The sequence below is a fragment of the Hevea brasiliensis genome, chromosome 3 (assembly GCF_030052815.1).
Source record: "Hevea brasiliensis isolate MT/VB/25A 57/8 chromosome 3, ASM3005281v1, whole genome shotgun sequence".
NCBI lineage: Eukaryota > Viridiplantae > Streptophyta > Magnoliopsida > Malpighiales > Euphorbiaceae > Hevea > Hevea brasiliensis.
The window spans coordinates 107,777,640-107,788,744 of NC_079495.1; the positions used below are offsets into that span (position 1 = coordinate 107,777,640).

Consider the following 11,105-nt stretch of genomic DNA (forward strand, 5'->3'; position numbering starts at 1 on the left):
TATGAATTTTATTTACTTCAGCCATATCAAAACAACCAAGAAACACCGACTTAGAAGCAGGAACACAAGAAAAAGAACTCTCACCGAGTTTCATAAGTTCTCTTAGGACATTTGTTTAGTAGCTGCAACCTGCGGGGTCCAGGAGAACAAAGCAGGAGCTGATTGGTGAGTTCAATGGCAGAATATGTCTCGAATGCACGGAAGCTTAAGGGCGCCATGGTTCACCAACATAGAATTAAAATTATGGAGATTCATTGATGCAGTGAAGCCAACAATTGGTGCTGCCTATGTTCTTGATATGGTCACATGACAAAATTTCTTGTCCTTTAGGTTTAATTATCTTGTTATTTGTGAACAACAGTAATTAGGAATCATTAACTCCGCAACCTGAAGACAGGTTTTCACACGGCTTCATTTAGTGATGTATCCTCATTATTCACCATCCTCATTAGCTTTCATTGGTTTCAACTTCCACACGTTGACAGCCTTCATAATTTATTAATTAGGATTTCTATCAACAATATCTGGAGTGGGTTTTCTATTTTTATTTTTATTTTTATTTCTTTTATTACACAAGTGCGTAGCAAATCCATGATCATTTCAGCGCGCTCTTGATTTCCTCCTGAATTTTACTGCAACACATGATGTCTTGCTGCTGGTATGTAACCTCAACTGCAGGCTGTGTCCTGAACCGGAAGAAATATTGCATCAGTTCAAAATTTTAGATTTTTGATAAAACCCTCCATGAAGAAAGCAAAACGGAAAAAGCTAGATTCCAATTCAAAGTAAATTACACCATCTCTCGTGTTCTTCGGTGGTTGAGGAATAAATTCTGTATTTCAATTCATTTTGAGCGTCAGAATAATTAAATGCTTGCGTGGTTGTCAATAATAAAAATTCCTGACTAAAGTCATTAGGATCAGATTCTAAGAAGTAAATTACTCAAGCCTGTAGGAGGACAATATAAGTGTACGCAACTGCAATTACAAAATGAGAGACAGCAATCAATCACCATTCAGCTACATATTGAGAGAATTGATAATTTGAGGGAAATGGTAGTGGTTGATCCTGACGATCTCAAAGTGGGTGATCACATCTATGCTTGCAGGGCTGCTGGATACGCCCACCATGGTTAGTCTACCATTTTATAAATATTGGAAATTAAGGTTTTTTTTTTTTTTAATTCAAGTCCCGCCAAACTAAAACTCAATGAATTTCTTGTATTTTTTTTTTATTAATTTAACTCCGAGAATTCAGTGTTTCAGAAATGACTCTAATACTACATAACTAAATTTCATTGAACATTGATCCATGATTTTCCGTATAAAACTAAATTCACATTTAATTGTATGCAGACAGTTTAATGCTTGATTAATTATTAACTATGGTAGGAATATATGTGGGTGAGGTCAATGGCGTCAGTTTCGTGATTCACTTCAACTCCACAACAAATGGAGGCGGCGTTGTGGGCTCAGTCTTCACTGCTAGTAGGTGGTCTAAAAACAAGGCTTGCCAAGTATGTGGGCATGTAGAGAATGTGAATCTTGGAGTGGTGAAAACCTGTCTTGATTGTTTCCTGAAAAAGGACGAATTGCAGTTGCAGTGTTATATTGGAAACTCAAAACCAAGTAATGAAGTTGTGAAGATGGCCTATAACCTACTGGAACGTGGGTTCGGCGAATATAATATTGCTATAAACAATTGCGAGCACTTTGCCACCTTTTGTAAGAAAGGAGAGCCCTATAGCGGACAAGTTGAAAATGCTAGCATGATGATTAATTTACTTCCTACGGGATCTCTTCCTTTCCGGCTGTTTGACCTTTACCTTTCGTTTCGAAAACAGGGAAACCATAGATAAATTTATTTTAAGTTCGAATCTCTCAAACTATACCACGTGGGAGTGAAGATGCCTTACGTTTAAATCTTTCAAGCCCTTCTTTACAAAAATAAATGGAGTGCTAAAATTGATAAGATTTTAGTAAGTGAAAATCTCTGTGTACGAGAAAAGAAATCCGTAAAAGAGCATAACATTATCATTGCATGCTTTCTTATCAGCCTTATATAAATAGAACTGTTGAGAAAAACTAAAAATTAGAGAGATTTGTGTTTTATGCTCGGCTTTCAGTGGTGCAAAGCTATTTTTAGAGAAAAATCTCACATGATTTCTAGGGAGAAATGGTGCATCTTTTTTAGCAAATACTGTTGCAAATTAAACAAAATCAGATACATTTCAAGATTGTTGAATTCAAACTAAATATTAAAATAAATAATCTAAATTGCTGAAACTTGTAGCATGAAGCAATAGTAGCATATGCTTCAAGAATCTGTTCTCCACTCTATTGACCAGTCATTAATTTGGATCAGATTCTTGGTCCAAGCTCAGAACCAGAACTTCATTGCGGATGATTCTTGGTCTATGTAAAATTTTAACAGCAGTTGAAAAATGGGACAGCGACAATCATCAATTAGTTGGAAATAGAAGAGAGAAATGTCTCCGTCCATCAGCAGCAATTCAAACAAGAGAAGAACTCCGCTTACATGTGATTGAAAAACACCATCAACTCCAAGAGGATGATCATATCTATGGTTACTGGGCTGCAGATGGATACTCCTGCCATGGTCAAGTCACTCTGAAACTTTTATGATACAAATTGGAGCTTACAATCTCTAACTTGATATATCATGATTATGAAAATCATATAATTAAACCTATCCTGCACCCATACTTCACATGCAATAATGAAGTACTATTGAGTATTACAAGACGACAAGTGATGAAAGGTCATATAGTTAGTAAATCTACTGAAATTAGGGGAGGGAACTGCAGAGCAAACAAGAAACAACAAATTAAGAGAACCGCCATAACTAATGCACTACCATCACCTAACACTGCAAAGGAGCCTGCAATAAAAGCAATAAACATCCCACAGATGGCAAAGCTGGAGAATACCATTGCAAAATATGTCCAGAATGCAATGGTGTTTCGTTTCACCAACAAGGCAGTGAAATTATGAAAAATCACCGATGCAATCGAGCAAGAAAAGGCTATGGTATTACCCACCACAAATGCTCTGAAGGATGCTTTCTTGATAAAAACTGGCATGCCTTCATCAGGTCCCTCATTTTTGTATCCTCCAGGAACAGTGAAAGCTGCTGCAAATGAGACAGTGGCTATGAGAGTTGATACCAATATATTGGTGCTGGCCATATTCCTAAGATGGTTAAAGGATAAAACTTCTGGTCCCTCTGGTTTTAATCTTTTATCTTCAACCTCTTCATCCCCATGATTTTCGACAACGCCCTTTTCACGCTCTGTTCTTGCTTCAATTTTCTTGTTGCGACCTTGCTCTAAACTTGCTAGACCACCAGCAATTGACAATTGGAATATCATCCAACCCTGTAAATTTTAAAAACTAATTGTGTCAACAAATATCTGCTAATACAGCAGTGTTCCAGTCCTCCTGATCAGCCTTTATTGCAAGTTTCTACTAATATAATTTTCCATTTGGCTAAAAGAAAGAAGGCAACTATTACCTGTCTGAAAAAGTTGAATACCCTTCTTGAATCAATGATGTCCACGACAGCAAGACAATCCTTGTTCATGATTGTCTTGTCTGCCCTTCTATCATTTGTCAGCAATAGAAAGATCTTCCCATGTCCCTGCAAAGTCGCTAGATGCAATGCTGTGTTTCCTTCATTATCTTGGTCATTTATATTATCCTCAGCGACCTGTTTCAAAATAAACTTGACAGCATTTGCCTTTCCACTTTCAGCAGCAACATGAAAAGCTGTCCGGCCATTGTTGTCTTTCAAATCCCAAATGTCTGGACAAGTTTCTGCAATCTTTTTCAGAACAGGCACGTGCCCTTCTCTTGCAGCGACATGAAGGCCAGCCATGCCCTCCCCATTTTTAGTGAAAGCTATGGAATTGTCAGCTAACAGCAACTCTTTCACAATGGCTTCCTGGCCAGCGTATGCTGCATAGTGAAAAGGAGTCCATCCAATGTTGTTGGCTTCTAATATAGTAGACGGATGCTTTTTAATCAACTGTTTAATGAAATCTAAACATTGAAATCAAGGAACCATATTAATGATTGAAAAAAAGATAACAAAGATTTTTTTTTTTGGTAGGCACATATAGGAACACAAATATTAAGAATTTGTAAGCTAATATACAAAGGTAAGGAAGAAAATGACCTGAAAGATTAACATGGTCCTGGTGGATGTCCCTTCTGAGCAATTTTGTTACTCCAAAGCGAATGAACCTGATACAGTCCCTGACTGAAAGGTGGACAACAAAAAAGAGAGGATTCCTCAACTGTGTGACATCCAGGTTCAATTTTTCACCTACAGGCAACACATAACAATAAGGCTACCAAATAAAAGTGTAACGTGTTCATATAGCAAGTATGAGGTAGTATATGCGTTGGATCAAGGCAGAAAGAAACAAAGAAAGGGCAACTATTTTTAGTAGAGACAAGAACTAACTCAACTCTCAACAAACGACAGAAGAAAAAATTCTTGCTTTTCAACACATAAATTCTTATGGACGTCTCTCTATACATCAGATTACAGCAGCTTCCCTATTACATGGAGAGAACTTTTCTTAGTCAATAGCTACACTACCTGACAATATGCCCAAACCATTCTAGCTTCCTTGCAACTAGCACAGGAAGCTCAAACAATGCCAAGAGCTAAAATTCTATTAAGATTTTCATTTATAAAAAGCCCTAAGTTATAGGCTTCAAGCACTCATATGTGGTATCTATTTTCTTTCTTTCTCCTTTGAAAATTTAAACAGAATAACAGAAGGCAACCCATAGAGATTTTTCTTTCTTCTTTTACTTGTGATTCTTAACTAGAATAGGAGACAGAAACTACCATTGAAATATGAGCGAATGACTGCTGCATGCAAGGCATTCATATTGTTCCTTCCCTGGAAAGAGCAACCTGGGACAGTTTCTAAGATGTAGCTAGCAATTCTGAAATGCATTTTATCCACAGCGAGGAATAGTGGAGATTCCTCTGCATTATTTGTCAACATTGCCAATCCTGGATCCTTCTGAATCAATGAAACCACAACCTCAAAGTGACCTTTCCTCGCAGCTTCATGAAGTGCTGTGTTACTGTCCATATTCACCATCCTCAATAGATTTTCGTTGGCTTCAAGTTCCATCCTTTCACAACAGGCATAACTTAATAGGACCTGTACAACCTCTAAACTCCCTAACCTCGCTGTAATATGAAGTGGGGTGTCACCGTTTGAATTTTTTTTGTACACAAGTGATGGTATCAAATTCGTGATCATTGCCGCTATCTCCTTCCGTTTGAATTTTGCTGCAACATGGAGAATGGTGTCTTGTTGCAGGGATGTAACCTGGAGCAGGATATTTGCATCAGAGGAGGTGAGTCTCCTGAAGAAATCCCGATCATCTGAGATAGCTGCACGATAGACTCCAGGCTCCATATTTGTGGGACTTCTAATTAAGCACTGGATCTCAATAAATATCTCCTTGAATTGCTAACTAGTTTATAAGCTTAAACCCTGCCATCTGTTCATATACTAAGATAAAATTCTAACAATTTCAGATTAACGATTTCAGTTACTGAAAATTTGCAATTACTTTAAGGTTGAAACTACCCCAAAGCCTAATGATCAAGGAAAAGCAAATTTAAAAAGGAAGACACTGAATCAGAAATCTACTAACCTGGGTAAAAAAATAAATTTTGGGTCAATGTCCGTCCTCTAATTAGGTTCTAAAATTTGAAATCTTTCTCGGAAAATTTTTCAAGAAGAAAGTCCAGGTCCACCATCTAAGTCCACGTCCACCATCTCATGGACAAACCACGTCAAACCAATCACCATCGAGATTTGACTCCATCTCCTATAACCAAGACAAACCCAGAAGGCACGGCGAAGAGAGAGAGAGAGAGAGAGAGAGAGAGAAGGAATCATCAACAAGAGCCAGAACAGCTATTTGGAGTCACAAAAAGGAGAAGAAAACTACACGTTGAGAGATCGTGAGATCGCGAAATAAAATGCTACTACAGCATTCTAACTAGGCCGCTAAAAGTTGTAATGGTTTCGCCAGTCATTAATGATAGTAACCCTCTTTTGGATGAGGCAGAGTGAAATAGAATTTTATAAAGTAAAATTTTTTAAAATAAAATTTTAAAAATTTATAATTTTTGAGTATTTGAAAGAAAAGAAAAAAAAATTTTTAAATTTTTAAAGGTTTTAAAGAAAATCTCATTAATAAAAAGAATAAAAAATTTTAAAATACTTTAAAAATTATATTTTAAAAAACTTTCTATCTTTTCAAAAAGAAAAAATTCAAGGTTTTCAAACCTAACTTTCAATTAGTTTAAAAATGCACCTTCCCAAACAAAGGGTAAAGGGTTTAGCTTAGTGGACTTTCGAAAGGAAGTCTACTTTTATGATTCTTATGGGTTTCTGGATGTTCAAGGGATTGGATTACTTATTTTAGTTTTGTTTTTTCAAAAATTTATAAATAAAAACATTTAAAAATCATAATTATAATAATTTAACATTGATTGAGATCATTTGACTAAAAATTAAAAAAAAAATGGTATAATTTGGTCAAATTCAACATTGGCTTAATGAATGACAGAAAAGTTTACTCTCTGGTTGAAGCTGGTAAAGAAAGAAATCAATGGTGTTTAGTTTCAATAACCAGGCTGTGAAAAGTCAAGGACGCATTGGAGCAAACAAAAAGATACAGTATTACCACCATATATGCTCTGAAAGATGATGCTTCCTTCCCCCAGCAATGGCATGCCCTGATCAGGTCCCTCGTTTTTGTACCCTCCAGGAACTGCGAAAGCTCTCCATGAAGCTGAAAATTAAATTTGGGATAAATTTAGTATTTTGCATAAGTTCAGACTTTTACATTTTTGATAAAGGTCTCCATGAAGAAAGCGAATATGAAATCATCATTACCTAAAATTCTTCTCATGAGGTCAAAAACTAGTACAAATTTGAATCACGGACAAATGTTTAGCGATAAACTCGTGTTATGCATGTCTAAACAAGCGCAGCTGCACTTGGATAAACCTATTGAAAGGATACACACAGTATTAAACTCATGAATTGTTTCTAGCTTCAATCAGTAATAGAAGCATCAATTTGTCTTTCTTTGATACAAACCACGTGGCCTGTGGCTCGTGCATGCTTAACAAGACCTGTGCAGAAAACTCGAAAGAGTTTCTTATTCTGAGCTGCTGTCTTCAGGACTCGATTTCCAACACAACTCTGGAGAAACCGTGCACCAAAATTGCGCAGCCAGTTTTCATTTTCTTATTAACAAACACGCTAGGTCGAGACTACAGCGGAAACTATGGAGGGCAAGACACCCACAAAGGCAGAGACGCTTAACCACTTCATTAACAGACAATTCACCGCAAAACCCAGTAGGGGAAACCCAATCGAGAGCGTTCTTGAAGGCATTGATGGTAAGGAAAGGTTGACATTTTGAACTCATGAAATTTAGAAGCTGCTATCCGCTTTTTCGAAAACGCTGGTTTTGAAAAGCACCAGCGTTGCTGCTTCATATTTGGCAACGGTTGAATTAGTAGAAAGTTTTGGAAATAGGTGAAGAAACGGTAAATTTGAGAGATAGGTAAGGCTATCATAAACAAACATAAAATTCTAATGATTTTAGGTTAACTATTTCAATTACTGAAAATTTGCAATTACTTTTAAGGTTGAAACTGCCCTTAAGCCTGATGATCAAGGAAAATCAAATTTAAAACGAAAGATGCTGAATGAGAAATCTACTAACTTGGGTAAAAGAATTCAACTTCAGTTTTAGTAATCAAGGAGAGCCTATCAACAACTAATGGATCCTCCACACCACACTAGGAGGCCCTTATCCCATCGACAGCCTATGGGCTGTTAGAGAAAGAAACGATGGAGTTGAAAAGAACCTTGCGCTTCAAGAATTTATTCCGTGCACGTTGATTATAACAAGACCAACTATGATGAATGTCATGATACAATACGTAAATACTACCCTCATGATTAGACCTTGTCCCTGAGATTCGGTAAAAGAAAGCTGCATTGGCGGTTTATACGTTGTAATTGGATAAACTATTAGGAATACGATGGAACGAAAGACAAGAAAAGAAAGAAAAATACACCAAAATATCCATTGTTTTCTTTGTCTGTTACACTATGTTTGGGAAGGGCGGAAAGTAAGAGGGGAAAGAAAATGCGAGGAAAAAATAAATTTATTTTTCATTGTTTTGTTTGGATTGAATAGAAAATAAAGGAAGAGGAAAAATATTAGAAGGAAAATAAAAATTTTTTATCTTTTTCTTCTTTCTCTCCAAAATAGAGGGAAAGTGGGAGGAAAATATTTAGAAGTACAAATATGACCTTACATTTAATAGTTTTTTTTTTTAATTTAAGAGCAAATTTGTAATTTTACTATTCATAAAACAAATTTTCCTCTAATATTTTCCTCTCCCAATCCAAACAAGAAACAAGAGGAAGGAAAATAATTTTTATTTTCATTCATTACTTTCCCTCTTTTATTTTGCTTCCCCCCTTAAAATGTTCCGAACATAGTGTTAAGGCTCACAACTATGGGAGTTCCTAAAGAAAACTGCAATGGCAGTTAGTTTATCAACCACTCAAAAGACCACCGTTGTATTTTAAAATTTTTTCATGCCGTTCACCCCACATTATTCCATCGACAATAATTTCTGCTGAAAAACCCAACCCCATCCGCTGTTATAAGTATTACCAAATTGACTCAAAATTTTGGGTCAATGTTCATCCTCTAATTAGGTTCTAAAATTTAACATCCCTCCTTAATAATTAGCTTAACTATTGAAATGTTTGATACCAAGTGAGGCTGGGAGCCCTATATCATACATACATACATCGTACTCATACTCAATGCCACTTCCCTATCCATAGGTACTTTCAGGCTAGACCTTTTGTACTAAGCATGTATGTATAACAGAGGGACCGTCGCAATTAATATCATAACAAAGACATTTCTAATACACAGGATCCTCAACAGAAGCAAGTGTAAAGCATACGTGTCACTGGCTATACATATATAATACACTTTCTCAGGGTTTCAGGAGAAAGAGAAAGAAACTTAGAAAGTCATAAGTGAGAGAAACAAGATTTTATTTCTGGAAGGCAAGTTCTGATTACAAACTAAAAATGAGTCTCCTTATATAGAGTGGGAGACTATCACCTTCTACAGGCAACCGGGTAGGCAACTGGCGACCGACACAAACATAATAATTAAAAGAGATATCATACTAACTAAAGTAAAAGATACAGTTATTATTGTGGTTGACACTTCTTTTATCACGAAGATGTTGACAGGTTGTAATTCCTGTAGTCAGAATCATCTGAGTCAATGTATCCAAAAAAGTCTTTAGGCCATAGACCATATTCCACAGGAGAAGGTGGGTCAGCACTCTCAATAGCTTCACATGCTTCGATATCCATGGGGTCCTGGGAATCTTGCCAAAGAGGATTGGTCCAATCAATTGGTTCATTATCCAAGGAATGGATAGGGCCAAGAGAGGCACAATTCACATGTACAGGAACAGGAGGCTAGTAATTATTTATTTCGCAGATATAATTTCCCAGCTGCCTTCTGAGTGGTCCCATAGCATCTTTGTTGGTTATAGTACCATCATAAGTCCTCCATTCATATTCTGAGTTCTGAGACCATAGGAGTCCATCAGGCCTTCTGAAGAAGGGCCTATGCATAATGAACATGGACCTGATTGTGTAATGAACATGGACCTGATTGTGGGTTGAGTCCTTATGGGCCTTTCATCAATACCATGAGTGTCTATGATTCTTCTGAGACTGTATTGCCATGCGATCATGGGCTTCAACCATTCAAGAAACCTTGAAAGGAAAGTCCTGTGATTTGTATTGAGGGTGTATTGATACAGCTCCAGTAGAGGGAATTCTATGGCTGTAGAATACAGGACTGTCATGCACCAGAGAAACCATAGCTCTTCAAGGGGAAGATCCTTTTTAGAGTGGAGAATGAAACATGTGAGGAAAGGACTGTCTGGACGAAAGTGGGAGGTGGTAGGAATTAATCCTCTGAGGATGTTCATAAGACTCTGGTAATGAAACAGGTGGGTCCTGGCAAACTTTATGATCTCTAGAATTAGCATGTTTGCAGAACAGCCTAGTGAAAAACTGCCTGGAGTTGGAATAAGAAACCCAGGAGTGTTGGCTGAAGAAGAAGAAGAAGCCATCAATATTAAAGGAAAGGTGGAATGAGAATCTACAAGGTGGAGATTTTTAGGTCTAGAGAGCATATCTGGGATTAGGTTGTGTTTCCCTTTAATGTGTTGAACTGTAAATTTATATTTTGCGAACCAGTCTTTGAGCCTTAACAACTGTGGTTCGAGAAGAGCTTTATTCTTAAAGTCCAAAATTCTTGGAAATGATGAACTATCCATAAGAACAGTAAAATGATGCCCGATGAGCTGAAACTCAAACCGTTTGATCCCATTTTTTATGGCTAAGATCTCTTTGTAAACATAATGATAATGCTTTTGAGCATCAGGAAATTCTCCACTGGTATGTCCACAGATATTTTTTCCTCCTTGGATATTTTCAATCAGAATAGCACCCCAGTGGGTATCACTAGCGTCCGTCTGAGTAATGCACTCTCCGGTGCTAGGAATCTTGAGAGGTGGGGAATTCTGGGCCACTTCTTTCAAAGCCTTAACTGCTTTTGTTTGATCTAGACCCCAAGGTGGTGCAGTCTTCTTTAGCATATTGGAAAGATGGCTGATGTGAGTGGCGACATGAGGAATAAACTTTATGATATAATTGACAATTCCTAAAAACTATTGCAGCTGTTTTGTCGTTAAGTCTTTGTCAGGAAATTTCAATAATTCCTCCGCTATATATAGGCCTGGTTGATATTTTCCTTTTTTGAAGTGCATTCCAAGAAAGTCAATATCTTTCTGGGCTAGTGAATTCTTCTTTTTAGACAACATTATCCCATAGGATTCCACTATGGACTGAAAAGTGGATAAGAGCTTTTTATGGGTTGGCACATCCTTGGAGAAAAGAAGGATGTCAT

At 36.9% G+C, this 11,105-nt stretch overlaps 2 protein-coding genes across 4 annotated transcripts; one reads left to right on the forward strand and one right to left on the reverse strand.

Annotated features, from left to right (window-relative positions):
* Nucleotides 1-871: 871 nt before the first annotated feature.
* Nucleotides 872-1,888, forward strand: LOC110662548 (protein LEAD-SENSITIVE 1). The gene is made up of 2 exons (XM_021821548.2): nucleotides 872-1,131; nucleotides 1,392-1,888. Exons 1-2 carry the CDS (start codon nucleotides 1,053-1,055, stop codon nucleotides 1,856-1,858), a joined length of 546 nt encoding a protein of 181 aa, XP_021677240.2. The 5' UTR covers nucleotides 872-1,052; the 3' UTR covers nucleotides 1,859-1,888.
* A 729-nt stretch (nucleotides 1,889-2,617) lies between these two features.
* On the reverse strand, nucleotides 2,618-6,647 carry LOC110662547 (ankyrin repeat-containing protein ITN1). 3 transcript variants are annotated; one of them, XM_058144470.1, is made up of 6 exons: nucleotides 5,709-6,644; nucleotides 4,882-5,545; nucleotides 4,198-4,347; nucleotides 3,535-4,061; nucleotides 3,062-3,397; nucleotides 2,618-2,725 (listed from the first exon to the last, which is right to left on the reverse strand). In XM_058144470.1, exons 2-6 carry the CDS (start codon nucleotides 5,465-5,467, stop codon nucleotides 2,696-2,698), a joined length of 1,629 nt encoding a protein of 542 aa, XP_058000453.1. In that variant the 5' UTR covers nucleotides 5,468-5,545; nucleotides 5,709-6,644; the 3' UTR covers nucleotides 2,618-2,695. The 3 variants fall into 3 exon arrangements, with proteins under 3 accessions (XP_058000453.1, XP_021677239.2, XP_021677237.2); XM_021821547.2 differs by having other exon boundaries at nucleotides 2,618-3,397; nucleotides 4,882-5,563; nucleotides 5,709-6,647; XM_021821545.2 differs by having other exon boundaries at nucleotides 2,618-3,397; nucleotides 5,709-6,646.
* Nucleotides 6,648-11,105: the final 4,458 nt, after the last annotated feature.